General features: G+C 47.4%; 1 protein-coding gene across 2 annotated transcripts in view; it reads left to right on the top strand.

Moving 5' to 3' along the window:
• MCAM (melanoma cell adhesion molecule) overlaps positions 1-19,904 on the top strand; it is a 172,792-nt gene that overhangs the window by 87,074 nt on the left and 65,814 nt on the right. For both annotated transcript variants that reach the window (XM_069224843.1, XM_069224844.1), the window contains exons 3-5: positions 2,314-2,533; positions 17,378-17,448; positions 19,150-19,234. In XM_069224843.1, the coding sequence (XP_069080944.1) occupies positions 2,314-2,533; positions 17,378-17,448; positions 19,150-19,234 (376 nt within the window). The remainder of the gene's footprint in view (positions 1-2,313; positions 2,534-17,377; positions 17,449-19,149; positions 19,235-19,904) is intronic.

The following is a 19,904-nucleotide window of genomic DNA, read 5'->3' as shown; positions in this document are numbered from 1 at the left end:
CATAGCTCCAGTACATAATCAATACACAATAATCGATAATCATTAGTAATCAATAAAATCAATAATCAATGGAGTCAGTAATTGTCACACACCATGACCTTTCAGTCATGAATAACCACACCTTTTAGTGAAAGTTAGAATATTTATTTCCCTCTATTAACAATGCTAAGGTCATGTCGATTAATCTCAAAATCAGATGAAACATGTATAGAAACAAAACTGGTTGTCCAAAGTGGCGGAAGAAACGTAATCTAATCAAAGCTTGAACAACAAAACATTTAAAGGTTATGGTACCTAGAAAGACAAAGCAAATATGCATGATAATGACAGTTTTGGTTAACCCTATCCTCAGAGTCCATCAGCAAAGCAGAATCAGTCTCCGTCCTCAGGACATCAGTCAATCAGCAAGGCACAGGATTCAGCATCAGAGTTCGGAAAAGGCAAAGGGGGTCATTTTGACCCTGGCGGTAATTACCGCCATGGCGGAGGTCGGCGGTAGCACCGCCAACAGGCTGGCGGTGCACCGCTGGGCATTCTGACCGCGGTGGTTCAGCCGCGGGCAGAAACGGAAAGTCGGCGGTGTACCGCCGACTTCCCGCTGCCCTTGAGAATCCGGGATTCTGACTCCCCCTACCGCCATCCGGTTCCTGGCGGTTCTCCCGCCAGGAACAGGATGGCGGTAGGGGGTGCCGCGGGGCCCCTGGGGGCCCCTGCAGTGCCCATGCCAATGGCATGGGCACTGCAGGGGCCCCCGTAAGAGGGCCCCACGAAGAATTTCAGAGTCTGCTTTGCAGGCACTGAAATTCGCGACGGGTGCAACTGCACCCGTCGCACCTTCCCACTCCGCCGGCTCCATTCTGAGCCCGCGTCCTCGTGGGAAGGGTGTTTCCCGCTGGGCTGGCGGGCGGACTTTCGGCGGTCGCCCGCCGGCCCAGTGGGAAAGCCAGAATGACCGCCGCGGTCTTTTGACCGCAGAGCGGTCTTTCGTCGGGAACCGCTTGGCGGGCGGCGACCGCCGTCCGCCGCGGTCAGAATCACCCCCAAAGTCTTTAAGCATGAAAGATAAGCATGTCTCTTGTTAAGACGCATAAGAAAGTAGTAAACTCTCGGTCAGGAAAAATGGACAATGGGCTGTCTTCTCTCCGTGTACTCTTGTTGAGTCAAAACTGTTAAAACTACCCCCTAATCCCTATTGGTCAGTTAATCATATGTTCACACTCTGTCCAATAAAAAAAAAATCCCAAATCTATGAATTCTAATATTACTCCGTTCACATGTCGTTGATTGGTTTGTCTTGCGATGTCCACATCATCCGGCTGACAGGTAACAATATATTTTCAGCTTCTACTCTAGTCAGTATCTTCATTGTTCTCGTCCTGGGAAAATTAGTCTCACACACATTAGATATAAAATGTTGCATTAGCCGGAACATCATCTCCTAGCAGTCAGTTCACACAAGAAGCTTCCGTTATGAGCACATTTAAACAATACAATAGAAATTCACAGTTTAACATTCATTGGACATTCATTTTATTAAACGCTAAGAAATACACCTTTTACATGTGGCCTGGCAAGTAGGCCAAGACACCGGGTAGTTAAGGTCTACAATTAATAAACCTAAAGCTTAATTCATAACCCTTAATATGACATACTACTGCATAAGTATAACATATATTCAACATTTCATAAGTATTAAATCATTGATTAGTACACTTTGTTAACATTAGTGGCCATTCTTCCTGATCACATTTTCAAATGCGTGCATTATTTCTCTATGTTATATTTTCTACATAAATCTATTATTTAAAATACATAAACACTCATTAATCTTTTTTTTTTTTTTTAAACACCTGCGCTAGCAGTAGTTTGCTACACTTTATAAAGTGTGTATTCTGGGTTAAAGTTAACTTTTTATGGGTGGATATGTTTTAACATTGCAGCTTTGAGTAGGAAAATTAAACTGTATGTTACTAAACCTGAATATTTGATTTTGGCTGACCTGCCAAAAACCTGTTTTGGGGACGAATGTTGCCCTGTTGCACAGTAGTTGGCATAGATGGGGGATCCATGATCCCTGACTATGTCAAAGTAGTGTGTCTTGTAGCTTGGTGGTAAAGGTTGATGGGGATTTTCAGTGAATCTCTTGAGTTTCCGTAAAGCCATTTGGCCTCTGGTGGATGTGAGGTGACTAGGCAATGCTGAAGGGGGTCTCGTTGGACAGGACGTGATGTGTGAGGAGCAAGCAGGAAAAGATACAGAATGGAGAAAGTGCCCCTTAGAAGGTAACTGACTTCCTTATTTTTGTCTTTGCAGGAGAAAAATGGACGCACCAAGATCTCCTATATGGGCCCAGACATGGGTCCTGATAGCCCATCCATACTGGATACTGAGTATAAGGATCGAATCACTGTGCTACCGAACTTCACATTGGTCATCCGTGATGTGACAGTTCAAGATGAGCGGACCTTCGTCTGCCAGATTGGCGCCGGTGTGGTTGGCTTTGCGGAGGGCCGAGCTGAGCTGCATGTGTTCAGTAAGTTTCTTGAGGACATTACAAGGGATCCCAGGTCCATGATGGGTGCTAAGTCCACTGTCCAAGACAACAAATTGTTTTTTCTAGCATTGCTGGGTGCTAAACCTGGAGGCCACTGCAGGAGGAAGCTCACGCTGCTGGACAACTAAAGCACTGGGAGGGCACTGTGGGAGGATGCTCACTGATGAGGAAAAAAACTGCTGGTAGAGCACTGTAGGAGAAGCTCTCCCTGCTAGGGAACTTTAGGGTTGCAGGAACAAGCTCACACTGCTGGTGAACTTTTCATTGACAGGGCACTGCAGAGTAATCTTCTACAGGCAGCAGGACTTTAAAAACACAGCAGGAGGATTATCACCCTGCTGAAGGATTATAGGGTTGCCAGAACACTGCTGGAGGAGGCTTGCACTGCTGGTGCCTTGTGCAGTGGTAGATCAAAAGCTGGAGGAATCTAAGACAGCTGAGGACTGGTGAATGGTGAAGGAAGTTCTCAATACTGGGTCCACTGAAAGGAGGAAGCTTCCATTCAGGTGAAACTGACTTTGCCAGTCAAAGGCACTGTCTGCAGAAATCCTCACATAAGTAACATTTTTACCCTAGCTTCTTTAGAGAACCCTATCTGATTTGATAATTTAAGTCTGCAGCTATGTACAGGCCCACTCTCTTTTTGAGTACTCCTATTGTTTTTTTTTTCCAGACACATTCAAATCTTTCTTGGACTTCATATATTATTGCCCTTTCTGAATTTTTCTTTTTTTGATCTACCTTTCTTTTTGTCTGTTATCTTCAATTCCCTTCTTCAATGTGTTTTCTTGTGTGTGCTGCTTGATTTTAAACTGCTTAATGTAGCACAAGACCAAAGTGCTGGGGAGATGAAAATGGGACTCCTGATGGATATTTCTAACTGCAGATTCTGCCACTTACAATATCCCCCATGTGTCAGGCTGCATCTGGAGCATTTTTCAGTATTCTCATGCACCACTAGAAGGCATTGTGTGACTTGATGTTGGCTCCATTCCATCCTGGAAGTGACAGCACGGCTGGATATAAATGCAACCCCCCACCCCCCGCATGCTGATTTCAGTTACTTTCTGACGATCCAGGGCGCCACTCCGACCATTGCAAATTTTTCTACAGTGAGATAGGGAACAATGCTTGCACTAAAAAGAACAGGATTCAAACTATGCCATGATGGCAGGAAGCAAATTTCGGTCATAGATCCACACAAGGTGTGCCTGTTTGGTGCCTGGGCTCAGGACACGGCTCAAAGTCATGGGACAAATGCAGTTTATTGCACCAAAAGGCGATTTGAGACCAGGAGGCAAAACTGTATGTCTCTGAACACAAAAGGATGTTGTGGAACTCATGCAGATTCCGCTTCCACTCCAAGTCATAGGCCTGGTCCAAGTCACATTGTTGCCCCCACAACTGCTCCATTTCCTGCCTAAAGTCCTGAAATAAGCTGAACCCCAAGTCTAAATACAATCACAAGAATGAGAAGCAGAACTCAACCCTATCCCGGCACTCTGACTCCAGAGAGAAGGCGCAAGGGTGTTGAAATGTCAGATGTATTCCATCAATCTCACTGGCTATGGATCCAATCCCTCAGTTCACTTGAACGTGCTATGAGTGTCCAGGGCTGTCGTCAACCCCTCAGCAGATAAATGCCTTCAAAGGGGACATGCTGCAAATTTTCAATGTGCTTCTGGCTCCCTCTGGAACCTCTTTGGGACCCATGGAACTGCTGGGGCCTCGGTACAAATTACTGTCAGGGACTATCTCCCTAGTATTGATTGTCCCCTTGGGATCGGTTAAGGTACCTGTATTGACTTCAGTACAAACTTCTGCTCTAGCTTTACAATCCATGCCAGTTCCCTCCACCCAAATACCAGCTCCGGAGGTTAATTCAGTGTCGACACTCATGTAAGATCCTTAACAGACATTTACCCAAGCTTGACTAATGTTGCTCTTTGAGATTACAAAGGCACTGCCCGTTGTCATACACCATGACTCTAATCATTTCTTGTTCATCTACTTCATAAGAACTATCAACCATTACAGTTTTTGTCTCTGACTCTGTGTCAGAGAAGGGTGCACCACAGAAAACTGAGGATGATGGTTGGGGGGAGTAGGGTATCTCCTCTTTCATTACACTGATGATGCCTTATACCTTGGCTTACAGAATGTCAGTAGGCTAACACCTCCCATGAGAGAGAGCTTTTCTCTGGTGACACAGATTTTCCCACTAAGCACCTTACTCCAGAGATTCCTAATGCATAAGTGCAAGGAAATGCCTCCTTGGCATGGTTACCCCCTGACTTTTTGCCTTTGCTGATGCTAAGTTTTGATTTGAAAGTGTGCTGAGGGCTGCTAACCAGGCCCCAGCACCAGTGTTCTTTCCCTAACCTGTACTTTTGTTTTCACAATTGGCACACCCTGGCATCCAGATAAGTCCCTTGTAACTGGTACCCCTGGTACCAAGGGCCCTGATGCCAGGGAGGGTCTCTAAGGGCTGCAGCATGTCTTATGCCACCCTGGGGACCCCTCACTCAGCACAGACACACTGCTTGCCAGCTTGTGTGTGCTGGTGAGGACAAAACAAGTAAGTCGACATGGCACTCCCCTCAGGGTGCCATGCCAACCTCACACTGCCTATGCAGTATAGATAAGTCACCCCTCTAGCAGGCCTTACAGCCCTAAGGCAGGGTGCACTATACCATAGGTGAGGGCACCAGTGCATGAGCACTGTGCCCCTACAGTGTCTAAGCAAAACCTTAGACATTGTAAGTGCAGGGTAGCCATAAGAGTATATGGTCTGGGAGTCTGTCACGAACTCCACAGCACCATAATGGCTACACTGAAAACTGGGAAGTTTGGTATCAAACTTCTCAGCACAATAAATGCACACTGATGCCAGTGTACATTTTATTGTAACATACACCCCAGAGGGCACCTTAGAGGTGCCCCCTGAAACCTTAACCAACTACCCGTGTAGGCTGACTGGTTTTAGCAGCCTGCCACACTCGAGACATGTTGCTGGCCACATGGGGGAGAGTGCCTTTGTCACTCTGTGGCTAGTAACAAAGCCTGTAATGGGTGGAGATGCTTATCACCTCCCCCTTGTAGGAACTGTAACACCTGGCGGTGAGCCTCAAAGGCTCACTCCCTTTGTTACAGCACCCCAGGGCATTCCAGCTAGTGGAGTTGCCCACCCCCTCCGGCCACGGACCCACTTTTGGCGGCAAGGCCGGAGGAGATAATGAGAAAAACAAGGAGGAGTCACTGGCCAGTCAGGACAGCCCCTAAGGCAACCTGACCTGAGGTGACTCTGACTTTTAGAAATCCTCCATCTTGCAGATGGAGGATTCCCCCAATAGGGATAGGAATGTGACCCCCTCCTCTTGGGAGGAGGCACAAAGAGGGTGTGCCCACCCTCAGGGCTAGTAGCCATTGGCTACTAACCCCCCAGACCTAAACACACCCTTAAATTTAGTATTTAAGGGCTCCCCAGAACCTAGGAACTCAGATTCCTGCAACCTAAGAAGAAGAGGACTGCTAAGCTGAAAAACCCTGCAGAGAAGACGGAGACACCAACTGCTTTGGCCCCAGCTCTACCGGCCTGTCTCCCCACTTCTAAAGACACTGCTCCAGCGACGCTTTCCCCAGGGACCAGCGACCTCTGAATCCTCAGAGGACTGCCCTGCTCTAGAAGGACCAAGAACCCCCGAGGACAGCGGCCCTGTTCACCAAAGACTGCAACTTTGAAACAAAGCAGCAACTTTGAAACAACTTGCGTTTCCCGCCGGAAGCGTGAGACTTGCTACTCTGCACCCGACGCCCCAGGCTCGACTTGTGGAGAACAAACACTTCAAGGAGGACTCCCCGGCGACTGTGAGACCGTGAGTAGCCAGAGTTGACCCCCCTAAGCCCCCACAGCGACACCTGCAGAGGGAATCCCGGGGCTCCCCCGGACCGCGACTGCCTGTTCCTCAGATCCCGACGCCTGGTAAAGACTCTGCACCCGCAGCCCCCAGGACCTGAAGGATCCGAACTCCAGTGCAGGAGTGACCCCCAGGAGGTCCTCTCCCTTGCCCAGGTGGTGGCTACCCCGAGGAGCCCCCCACCTTGCCTGCATCGCTGAAGAGACCCCTTGGTCTCCCATTGCTTTCTATTGAAAACCCGACGCATGTTTGCACACTGCACCCGGCCGCCCCCGTGCTGCTGAGGGTGTACTTTCTGTGCTGACTTGTGTCCCCCCCCGATGCCCTACAAAACCCCCCAGGTCTGCCCTCTGAAGACGCGGGTACTTACCTGCTGGCAGACTGGAACAGGGGCACCCCCTTCTCCATTGAAGCCTATGCGTTTTGGGCACCACTTTGACCTCTGCACCTGACCTGAGCTGCTGGTGTGGTAACTTTGGGGTTGCTCTGAACCCCCAACGGTGGGCTACCTTGGACCCAAACTTGAACCCCGTAGGTGGTTTACTTACCTGCAAAAACTAACAAACTCTTACTCCCCCCAGGAACTGTTGAAAATTGCACTGACTAGTTTTAAAATAGCTATATGTGATTTATGTGAAAAGTATATATGCTATTTTGATTATTCAAAGTTCCTAAAGTACCTACCTGCAATACCTTTCATTTGAAGTATTACATGTAAAATTTGAACCTGTGGTTCTTAAAATAAACTAAGAAAATATATTTTTCTATACAAAAACCTATTGGCCTGGAATTGTCTCTGCGTGTGTGTTCCTCATTTATTTCCTGTGTGTGTACAACAAATGCTTAACACTACTCCTTTGATAAGCCTACTGCTCGACCACACTACCACAAAATAGAGCATTAGTATTATCTCTTTTTGCCACTATCTTACCTCTAAGGGGAACCCTTGGACTCTGTGCATACTATTCCTTACTTTGAAATAGTGCATACAGAGCCAACTTCCTACAATAAGCTTCAACATGTAAGATGAATCACAAGTCTTTTCCAAAATCTCCATTAGATAGACAAACCAAAATAATTGATGGAGACATGGCCAGTGACATCTTGCCGGCAGTTAGTGCCTTGTTGGCTCTGACAATACATGGGAAGGTGGTGCTAAGTATGTTATCCAAGCATATCAGGATACTTTGGCAGGACAGCTAGCACCAGTGTTTTCCTTCACAGACATGCTTTTATAATGTCCATGAGGTTCCCCAGTGATATACTCACTGTACTAATGATCATGCCCTTCGATGGGCCTTGCCTCTTCAGAGAGAAGTTAGACTCTGTTTTGGAATAGACCGGTTTAAGGACACTGTTTTGGACCCCTGCCAAACAATTTTCACACCAGTTCCAGAAATGTATGGGCTAGTTTAGAAGACTAGCTCATAGCCTCAGACAACACTCAGAACCAGTGATGCTGCAGAAAGCCCAGTCCTCTCGAGACTGCATCTATGCATCCAGTAGACAACGTGTGCTGCCATGGGGCTTCCATATCCTCATCCCTTGATACAGTGACTTACAAACCACTTGAACTGGCCAATAGCAGTGCATGCCCAACCAGTGTGAAGCAGAGTCTAGCACTTTCTCCTTGGTTGGCAATCCATCACGTCTGACAGATAGGTCTTGCAAATTGCTCAAAAAGAATATGCCCTGTTTTATCTCTCCTTCCCACCAAATATGCTTGCCACACCAGAACACATTTCTGAAGAGCATCTTTGCATCCTACTGCCCGATTACTGGCTGTTGAAAATGGGCTTGCCACAGTCAGTCCTGGACCACCTTTGGATAGTGGCAGAACTTTTGAAATCTTTGAGTTTCACCATAAACAAACCGAAGTCCCACCTGAATCCTTTGCAGAGGCTTCCATTTATTGGGGCGATCCTAGAAACAGTGGACTTCAGGAATTTTCCTCCACGGCAGCAAGTCAGGGACATTTGTATATGATTCAGATGTTTCAGGCGTGGTTTTAGATCATGATGAACGTGACTCTGAGGCTTCTTGCCCCCTTAGCTTTGTGCATCCTACAGTGCATTGGACGAGGAGAGTGCAGTACACAGAACTACTGGGCTAGAGCACCTGACCTCTGATCAGGCAGCCACTCTGTGAGGATTCCCAGTCTCAGCAGTAGCCCAGGTTCCTGAACCAGAATCTACGCTATACGTACTTCCATGAATGGAGAGTGAGAAGCGCAATTGACTGCATTTGACTTTCCAACTGAAGTGGTTGATGTCATCCTCGCCATCAGACACCACTCCACAAAATCCATTATGCAGGGCATTGCGACCAACTTGTAACCTGGTGTGGTGTTTGAGACACTGACCCATTACAAGCAAACCTGTTGGATGCTCTTTTGTTTGCATTGTCTTGAGCCCACTCCAAAGACCCTCCACCATGGGGAGGTACTCCATTGGTATTTATTCTAAAGACTCTGAAGTTAGAAATATCCATCAAAAGAAAAAGCAGGAGAGACCAGTGGGAGAGGATTACTTTGAAATGAGTACCAGTGTCTTGTCTTTGGGTTTCATTGTCAGTTATGTCTCATCCTTACTCTTCACTAGCAGGGAATCTTTGCTGCCAAATAGACTCTGATATCTTGTCTTTGGTGTTAAGGTGTTTTCTGCTTGCTTGTATGTGGTGTTCACTACTATTTGAATTCTAGTGTCATTTTGTGAGTGTCCAATGCCAGTGGGTTTGGGAGCTTTGTTATTCTTGTTTATTGTCAATTAAGTTATCGAGACATTTACTTGGTGTTCACTATCAGTATCTGGTGTCTTGTCTTTGATGTTTATTTTTGGGAGTGTTCTAGTGTCTTGACTTTCACATTCAGTTGCAGGCATGTTCTGGTGTCTAATCCTTGGTGTTCACCGCTAAGTGATTCCTGGTGTCTCGTATGTGGTATTCACTGCCTGCTGGGTTCTGGTTTCTCCTGGGTGTTCATTGCCTTTCAAGGTCTCCTTAATTGTCTTTGGAGTTCTCTCAGAAATTGTTTCTGGTGTCTTGTCCATGGTGTTTGCTCACAGCTATGTTCTTTTGTTTTGTACTTGAGATTAACTACCAGGTAGGTTTTTGTGTCCTGTTCAGTGTGTTCAATTTGAGATGGGTTCTAGTGCCTTGTCCTCCTAGATCACTAGGAGGTGGTTTCATGTAACTGTCCTTGGTGTTCATTTCCAAGTGGGTTCTGGTGTCTTGTCTTCAGTATTTACTGACAGCTAGGTTTGAGTACTTTAGCCTTGGCACTGCCAGATGGATTTTTAAATATTGTCCTTGGTGTTTACTGGGAGGCGGGTCCTAGGTGTTCCTAAACAGAGGGACTTTGGTGTTTTGTCTTTGGTATTCACCATGAGCTACCTTTAAGAATTTTTGCCTTGGCACTGCCTGGTGGGCCCCGGTGTCTTGCATATTAACAATCCGTCAAGTGGTTGTAGAAGGCTTTCCCCGGTTGTTTACCTCTCCTGCATCAGTAGTTGAAATGGAAATATAAAAGTGTGGGTATTCAACCTTTAAGAATATCCTATTGCTACTGACAAGTTGTGGTAGTCTCATTAAAAGTATTGCATACTGTTTTAGAAGTGCAGGTACTCGCCCTTTAAAATTAAAGAAGTGCAGGTACGCAGTACTTATGAGAACCTGCCCATTTAAAGCACTGCCCTGAATTGGAGAATAACGTCTCTCCAAGTTCAGATGATGTGGTTTCAGCAAATCTTTATTTTGAATTAGGACTAGATTAATGAAGTTGGAGGATTGATGTTGAAATTTAATATATTCCCAACAAAACTGCTGTCCTAACTTTCTGCAAATGACATGAGAATAGCCTACAAGGGGAGATTCTGAGAAGTTGTCAAGTTATTGTGTAGGGGCGTGGCTAGCCACCGAAGAAAATGGACACAGGCTGAGAGAGCTCCACCAATGCCTGCAAGAATTCCCACTTAAATCCGCCCAACATCCTGCCAGTGCCTGCAGATCGGACCCGAGGCTGAGCACATTGGACCCCAGGCCTCACTGACGAGTTGAGGGAGTGCAGTAGAGTGCCGGCTCATGGTGAGAAGCGTCACTTCACATGCACGGCTCGTGCAAATGGTGGACAGAGCCCGAAGGAAGTATTAGCGCAGTGCAGTCAGCACATATGTGAAGCTGGGGTTGCAGGTACAGGCCCGGTCACCTCCCCCCTTCCACCTCGATTTGAGCTGGGCATGGCTGCTGGGGGACCTGCCGGGATGGCGGCGGGGGAGTGGAGAGGTGAGAGGCACTGCAGCTGCCTGCCAGGCCTGGAGGAGGCAGCACCCAAGGACGGCCTGAGGTCGTGGATATGAGGCTGTGCAGCAAGGAGACGGGCGAGGTGGGCCAGTGAGGAGGGACTGTGGTTCCCCTCCCCATTGATGTCCCCGGGTGGGCGGCATTTGTTCATCGTCGTGGCCTACACCGGCCCCAGACATAGTAGAGCTGAAGACCTCAAGGTCAGCAGGCCGCTCCCGGAGAGCTGAGCGAGTGGGCATATTGGGAACTTGCTGAGCGGGCAGTGTGCCACTGCCCTCCTCGAACACCCATATATTATGGCAGCATATTCCATCAAGTGGCCTGCCTGGGAGGGATGAGCGGAACTGTGCTAGGAGGCAGTTCGGCTCCAGTGAAGGGCAGCGCATGGGATTCCCCCCTCACCAAATTCATTTGCATCGGCTGACATGGGGAAACGTGTGTGATTGCCACTGCCACAGTGGGGTGATCCAGGGACAGAATCCCCATTGTCGATGGGCCCCGGGGCTGAGGGTGGAGAACGCACAGCTAAATTGGGCCATGGTTAAGGGCCGTGCAGCAAAATAGGTGCAATTAAATAGCCTGAACAAGTACACAGTGAGAATGTCGGCCCAAGAGGGGCAGTTGGAGGCGACGGACAAAGGCGGTGCCAGTGAGGACCAATTACAAAGTGGCTAACCCTCTTTGCATTCCATAATGGTGGCAATTCAGGAGCTCTGAAAATCCATTACACATATAGAGTTGAAATTGGACAATAGATGTTAATCTCCTGGGGGCTGACTTTGGTAAACATTTCAGAGATAGTAGCTGTGGCAGAGACACACACTGAGGGGATGTTGTCCACCATGAAGAGTCTTGAAGAACAAGTAAGGTCCCTTACCACCCAAAGCGCAGCAATGGCGGCCAAGTTGGAGGATGAGTAAGGAAGGGCTCGGAGAAACAACATGTGTGTGGTGGGGTGCTGGAAGGTATGGAGGGCCCTAGTACGTATCTCTTCCTCGAGGATCTTGTCCTTGACAAACTCAAACTGAAGAGGTTGTCCAAATTCTTCTCCGTAGAGCGGGCCCACAGGGTGCCTGGCCCACCCCAGGGCTGGGGGCACCTCCCCGTACTATAATTACACAGATCCTCAACTACAAAGACGTTATCTTACAAGCGGCCGGATCCCATGGTGACCTCCACATGGACAATGCATTAATCCACTTCTTTCCAGATTTCACTCTCCAAGTGCAGTGCAAAAGCAAACATTTTGAGGAAGTTAAATAAGCACTCAGAGCAAGGGAAGCTAAATATATGATGTTATTCCCTGCTAATTTGTAAGTCATAGCTGATCGAAAGACATGGCATTTTAATATACTGGAGGAAGCATGGGACTGGCTGGAGGGCTGGAAAGTCCTGTGCAAGAAGTCGTACAGTGATCGAAAGGTATTCCGATCCTCTGAGAGAGGAGCTACAACAACTGTGATTTCGACTGGAAAACAGCAGTCACGCCACTTTCCGGAAGACAGATAAGCGAGGCTCCCTGGGATGACCACCTGATAACTCTTGCTATACACGTCATTGACTCTAACATGTTTCCTTTCAGCGGTATGGGGTGATGGCAGGAGGTCTTCAGGCATATGGGTGGGTGGGATGGCTGATCAGGGCACGGCTAACCGAGAGGAGGCACAGGGTCAATTTTCTGTACAAAAAAGGGGACAGAATATGAGTATTATTATCCACATATGCATCATACAGGCACTGGTGACCTACCCTAACTTCTAGATGTAAAGTTTGGGGCGACAGCCGCTCTGCAAGTTGGGGTGGTGGGTAGTTTGGAACTCACACTGCAGGGTTGCTAAAAGGGGGGAGTTACTGGGAAATGTTATTTTGGTTTTATTGGTATCATTGTTGTTCATGCACAGGAACACTGGTTTGGCAAGGAAGGGGGTTTCTGTGGTTTTCAGGGATGGAATCCGGTGTAACCAGTGATGGGGTGGGTCAGTAAGAGGAACGGTGATCGTGCTATTGGATTACTGTTACACTTATGATACATAATGCAACCCAGAATATGACCATTTGGTCATGAAATGTAAATGGCTTGGGCAGCAAAATAAAATGCACATTAGTTTTACAAAATTTAAAACGCCACGCACCAGATATTGTAATATTACAGGAGACACACTTCAGGGGCAATTACTACAAGGTGTTAGATAGATTTGGTTATGTACTAATGGCTCATGCTGGTTATACTATGGACTCTAGAGGTGTGGTGATCCTTATCAACAAATCAGTCGCACTCACATCCCATCAGGTGTGGCACGATACCAGTGGGTGCTATGTGGCACTGACAGGCACATGGGAGGGTATAACACTTAATCTCTGCTCACTGTATGTCCCACCGCAACTTCCTGAGACGACTCTCCCAGATGTGTGTAACTTTTACTCAGATTGCCCTCTGGGATGCTGAATTTGGGTGGGACATAGACTCAACTATGCTGAGTTAGACAGGAGAGGGGACTACGGGACACACAAAGGAGGTGGACCACTTCCCCAATTTCTGGTAGCACTGGGTTTGGTCAACCTATGGAGAGAACACAACCCTCAAACCTGACAATAAATCTACTACTCAGCGGCACACAAAAGCTTTTCTCGTACAGACTGTGTTTACATTGCACCCCCAAGTAGCCCGAGATTGAGGCATCCATTTACAAGACTAGATGAATGTCAGATCACTTTCAAGTGGAGGTTCTCCTGAAGGGTCATACTAGAGACTTCACGTTGCCACCCCGGCTGGATTCCTGGAGTCTGCAGGATAGGGAGCTGCAGGGCAAATTGAGAGCTGGGGCTCATCTCACTTCAAGGAGAACGCAGGGTTGTTGTCATTGTTGGGCATCATTTGGGAAGCATTCAAGGCAGTGATATGGGGTCAGAACCTGGCACTGATAGGGGCAAAGAGAAAAGAAACAAGACTGGAATGTAATACGATAAAAAAATAACATTGCACAGCTAGCGACGGTTGCTCAGGCCACCAACATGGTGGAGGATTGCCATAAATTATACCTGTGCCAGCAAGACTTAAGAGCTTTGGCAGAAAATCAGGCTTGAGAATATGCCTTAGCCACTGAACGCCGGGTATATGAGATAGGGGAGAAGGCAAGCAAGCTCTTGGCCTGGTTAGAAAAGAGAGATAAAGAGCGCTCCTGGGTGCTTCAGGTGTAAATTGAAGCTGGCAGGCTACAGGTGACCAGCAAAGCTATAGCGGAGACCTTTGCCACATACAATGAGGGTTTTTATGCCTTCTTGATGAAAATGGCTGTGGTGGATTGTACTGACTTCCTATGGAACATTTCACTGCAGGGGATCACTCTAGAACATTGAGAAACGCAAGAAGCGGACATAATGGAGGAGGAATTAGTTTGGGCCCTTGGAGGGCTACAGTCTGGTAAGGCCCCTGGCTCAAAGGGCTTGCCAGTCAAGATATATCAAGGTATGGCTAGTATAGTGGCTAAACCAATGTTAGCCATTTTTCGGGAGGCCTGTGGACAGTGATGTCTGCTGGTTGACCAAAGAATAGCGACAATAGTGGTGCTCCATAAAGAAGGAAAACCCGTGATGTCCCTCAGTTCATCTAGGCCAATGTTGTTGTTAAATGAGGAGATGAAGGTTCTAGCAAAATCCTGTCAACCAGGCTCCGAAAAGTTATTACCTTGCTGATACATCCGAATCAATCTGGGTTTATGCCCAATAGGAGCATAGGCTCAATCTCAAATGCCTCTATGGCATGACGGCAGGTCCTTCGGAGGAAAAAGCAGTCTTAATGGCCCTGGACACAAGGATGGCATTTGATTCCATTGAATTGAACTACATATTTGTGACTTTGTAGAAATGTGGGTTTGAGCCGTGGTTCTTCGCTTGGGTGGGACTGCTCTATAGCTCCCCACGGCGCTGGTGAAGGTCAATGGGGTGGTCTCCTTGGATTTTACATTCAGGAGGGGTACTTGTCGGGGTTGTCCCATGTCCCCCATGCTTTTTGCTTTAGTGATAGAGCAGCTGGAGACGTTGATTCGCCAGGACCCTTTGGTGTGGGGGATACGGGCAACTGGCAGTTGGGAAGAGTGGATTTCCCTATATGCTGATGACATCCCTCTGTATGTTGCACTGCCCTCCCTAACGATCGACAGACTCATGCAAATATTTGGTATCTTTGGGGACCACTCAGGTTACACAATTAATTGGACTAAGTTGGTGGCTTATCCCATCTCAGGTGCAAGGCCTCGCCTACACCGAAACTGCAAGGCTCCGGCAGTCAGTCAGGTTTTCAATACTTGGGTATCTATGTTACAGGCGTTCCCAAAGGATTGTGTCCCGCCAACAGGAAAAACTACGGGGTGATGCATCTCACTGGCACAGCCTTCCAATGATCCTAATGGGCAGGGTGGCTTTATACAAAATGACGAGCTTGTAACGCATTCTTTATATTTTCCAGAATACACCATATCTGATACCTTTGGAGGTATTCAGGCAGATAGAATGGAGGATTGGCCTGCTCCTTCGGAACGGCAGTGCTTCCAGGGTAGCCTTAGTCATACTGCAGAAAGGTGTATGGATAGGGGCCTGGTGATTCCGGACGTTCTGAAATATTACTGGCCATTGCAGCTTCTCATAGTTAATGAATGGGCATTCACAGATCAGCAAGACCCAGCCTACAGGGTGGATAGAGACGCTATGGGGAGGGGAGGACATGAGGCCTTACTGATTGGTGCCAGTGGGGAAGGGATGCTTCTGCAGCATACTAGGACGGTAGTCCAGGCCTGGGTGGACCCACTAAATATTTAGGCTTGGAGGAGAAACTGACGTGAATGAAACCACTTTAGCACAGTGATTTATTGCTGCAGGTGCGGGAACTGAGAGGGTTCCTGAAGTAGGAGATGATAGGAATTGAACACTTGAGTGATACATGGAGAGAATGGGCAATGATCCATTTCGGAGTTCTAAGTCAGGAATATGCCCTAGCTACAACTGAATACTATAGATGCTTGCAGTTGAGCCATGCCCTTAGGGAACATCTAAAGAAAGGAAAGGAGATAGCGGAGGCCTCCCATTGGAAGACACCAAGCCGCTCCCTGAGAAAGGATTTCCATAAAAGATTGGTTAACAACGCACTGGACCCGCTGGGTCACATAAGGGCAGCATGGGAGGATGGTGTGGGTGTTCTCGATGATGAGGAATTGGAGGAGGCCCTCCGTGGCCCCCAGGAGATAGCAAAACGTGCCCGCTTCTGACTAGTGCAACTCAAAGTATTACATAAATCATACTACACTCTGAGACTGCTACACAAGATAGGCATCCTAACCATGCCATTGTGCCCTCGTGGCTGTCATGGGGAGGGGTCATTCTTCCACACATTATGGGAGTGTCCACTCACACAAACTTATTGATCTAACATTATACAAGTGTTGTCCTGGGTCTCCAAGGTAGTTATTGCCTTGGATGCCAAATGGCTGATACTGAGTATATGGGGGAGAAAACAATACCGAGATATCAAAAGATTTGGTTGAGATTGGCCACGGGAATAGCTAAATGTAATTTAACCAGAGCATGGGACAAATCCACTGCTCCAGTGTTGTCAGACTGGAAGTCAGACCTAGATTGATGCCAGAGGGCAGAGAAAGTGGTGTACAGGAGTACGGGCTGCCCACAAAAATGGAAGAAAGTCTGGGGAGTGTGGGAGGAGTTCAGGGGTTGAGGTTATGAAGTGACTTTGGGATGTTGAAGGAAATGTCGCACTATGAATCCTGGTCAGACTGTATTAATTTATGTAGGTATTAAAAAAGCGCCTTTTGTGCTTCAATGGAGAAACCTCGAGCCATGATAATGCATTACCGGCTTGCCAGAGTCTATGTGAAAGTAATTTCTTGCAGTCCTTTTGTATGACCGCTTAATGTCGAATAAAAAGAATTCTAAAAAAAAGAAATACAAAAAAGTTGTTCTGTAGCCATAAAATCCATTGTCAAAATGTGCTGCACCTTGGAAGTGTTCCAATAAATAGACACAACACTTAAAGTAGCTGATTCAACTTTAACAAATTAAATGAGTATGCTTCTATCACAGTTGTGTTATGCATATTTTACGGTCATTATACTGTACAAAACCATGAATTCTATTTCCTCAGATCATGTGTAGTGTGTACATTGCTAACTTCGTGTGGAATACTATTTTTCTTTTTGTCATATTTCCTTTCTTCCCTCGTTCTCTCCTTTCTTCCTTTTCATCTCCATTCTTACTTACTTCCATTTCTCCCCTTGTTACTTTATTCCATCTCTATGTTCCACCCATTGCTTTTCTCCCCTTTCCTCGGCCTCTGGCCTCTCCTGTCTCCAGTTGTTCCTTTTTTTCTGCACTACTAGATTTTCCTCAGTTGTTTCTTCTTGTTTCTGTTGTTTTTCTTTTTTTATCTTGTACTGTCTTCCTTTCGCTACCTCCCTCTAGCTGACTTTTAGCTTGCACGCCTTGTTGTTGCCCCTCACCACTTCACAGCCCTCTTTCTGCAATGCATACCCCATCCTGTCTCTCTTTTTATCTTCTAGTTCTTTAGGTAACCTTAGTTTTCGTTTTTGGTTTTTTTTTTCAGAAGCTCCAGAGCCACCTGTGATAAAGCCAAGCACTGTAGGCATGCTAGTCACAGATGAACCAGACGAAAAGGTAAAAGGTGACTTGATAATCTGGGTAACAAGCTTGCACTGCTTGGGTACTGCAACACTGACTGGGCACTGTTGGAGGATGCTCACAGCAGTCAGTGGTCTTGTAACACTGAGTGACCTGGCACTGCTAAAGGAAACACACACTACTGAAGGAAGCTAGCAGTGGTGGGATTGTACTGCACTGTAAGATCACTGCTAAAGGAATCTCACACTGCTGAAGAAACCTCGCACTGCTGGAGGAAGCTAATAGTGGTGGAGAAAGGTAATAGTGGCATAATTCTACAGCAGTGCAAGGAAACTGCTGGAGGAAGCCCGCACTGCTGGTGGAAGCGAATGTTGTAAGAAAACTTTTACCTGGGCTGGACACTCCCAGCTTAGCTTAGTTCCCCGGGGTTGTGCCTTTTACATTTATACATGTTTTATTCATATGTTTTTTAGCAAACCTGCTTTTAGCAATTGTTTTACATAATTTATCAGCTGCTTCTTCTAGGAAGAGAGTTCACTCTGCACATTTTAACAGCCATTGTACGACATGTAATCTGTACCTTTGTCCAAGGCTGCCATGTACATTACATGATATGCGAAGCTGTCAGCCCAGGAGCCAGTTTCTATTCTCAAGACACTGCATTACATAAGGTCTGTTCTCAGAACGCTGTACGAGTTATTATATTAACACATAGAACTATGGAAGGGTAGAGGACATTCTGGTCATGACCCTCCTGGGACGCATACCACACAACATACAGCTTTGTTGATCCTAGCGCTGACTCTTCATCTTCCCGAGGACTGCCATCTAGACAACAGGCAGACTCCTGCTATTCCATTCAGGTATAGAGCCGGGGCTGATCCCTTAGGTCGGGCCAGGCAGAGGGTTACAAACCACTCTGCTCTCAGATTCAGACATAGGGTTTTGGTAGGAATAGCTAGGCTCTCTAGAATCACACAACATGGTGGCTTAGTTCATCTTCTTCACTCTGGCTGTAATGTTGGTTACTGTGTTATGTTTCATCTGCCTTATTATCACAGTGCGTGCTATTTACATTAGAATGTGACTCCTTCAATAAATATATTAAAATCCAGTGTTCATTATGTATCTTGCATTAGCAAGCGTGAGTAACGGAGAAAAAGGGGGTATGATCTGTTTCCATGACTTTCCTAAAGATCCAGTGTCAGGTTTAGGTTGCCATAAATCACCTCTCCCCCGATAGGGTTGGGTGAGGCACTGCAAGCTAGCCGGGAGTTAGGCCCACAACTACCAAGCAGTACAGGGTTGACTCAGTTTCCAACACTCAGTGGTGCTGCCATCTAAACATGCAGTCTTATTACCAAAATAGGAACCACATAACACTAACAGCAGTGGGATTCTGTAGCAATGCAAGGGCACTGCTGGAGAAAGCTCACTGCTGGGACCTTAGATCACTGACCGTGCACTGCTAAAAGAAGCTCACAATGCAGGATGGAGATAGCACTGCAAGCAGAGGTCCTAAAGAACTGGCTGGGCACTTCAGGGGGAAGTTCGCATGGCTACGCTATTACAACACTGACCAGGCAGTGCTGAAGAAAGCTTGCCTCAGTGGCGTCTTCTAGCACTGGCTGGCACTCCTTATGAATGTCATTTTACACTGCAGCATGCACGGAGCACATCTTAAAGGAAAAGGCGGGAATGTACGCTCACTACCAATTCTCTCTCTCTTTCTTTCAGATCGCCGATTGCTCCACCAGGAATGGCTTCCCTGCCCCTAACATCACATGGTACAAGGGTCGCACCCCGCTGCAGCAGAGCGAAAGTAGGTACCGGCAGGACCAACTCGCTGGGTGCCACACACCCATGGGGTCGTGCCTCTTGTCCTCCTCTCTCTTCCAGGGCTTCTCTGATCCCTGCGTATCGCACTGGCTGCAGAGCCCGGCCTCTCCTATAATTCACACTGGTTTGCTGCCTGTAGAGTGTGGCCCACCCTGGCTTTAGAGGCTGCCATCTTTCAGACTGAGCTCCGGCTGCAGTTTGAACTCTGGGGTCAACCCCTGCAAGCTGGCGGAAGACAGGGGCGCAGCTATCAATAGTGCAGCAGATGCAGCAACAGTGGGCCCCGGGGGAATGACGACCACTTTGCACTCCAATTTCACTGCCAGATGTGGAAATGGGAGCCCGACATCCTTGCATACATTGGGGCACCCGTAACACGCCACTGAGTGACTACAGTGCCCTCGCAGGGTTTCGCCTGGTATGCAGGCGTGAGAGTGGCCTCTCTCAGGGCCTGCTATGTCCTAATTTCTCCCCGTTCCCTTTTCCCGCTGGTTAGGCAGCCCCTGCTGTGTGCTACTGCATGTATGTCCTCTTAAAATCCCTTCCCCAAGACTATGGGCCTTATTACAACTTTGGAGGAGGTGTTAATCCGTCCCAAAAGTGACAGTAAAGTGACGGATATACCACCAGCCGTATTACGAGTTCCATAGGAT

The sequence above is a fragment of the Pleurodeles waltl genome, chromosome 3_1, assembly GCF_031143425.1.
Source record: "Pleurodeles waltl isolate 20211129_DDA chromosome 3_1, aPleWal1.hap1.20221129, whole genome shotgun sequence".
Lineage (NCBI taxonomy): Eukaryota > Metazoa > Chordata > Amphibia > Caudata > Salamandridae > Pleurodeles > Pleurodeles waltl.
Note: the sequence above shows the minus strand (reverse complement) of the source record. Positions and strands in the feature narration are given on the sequence as shown.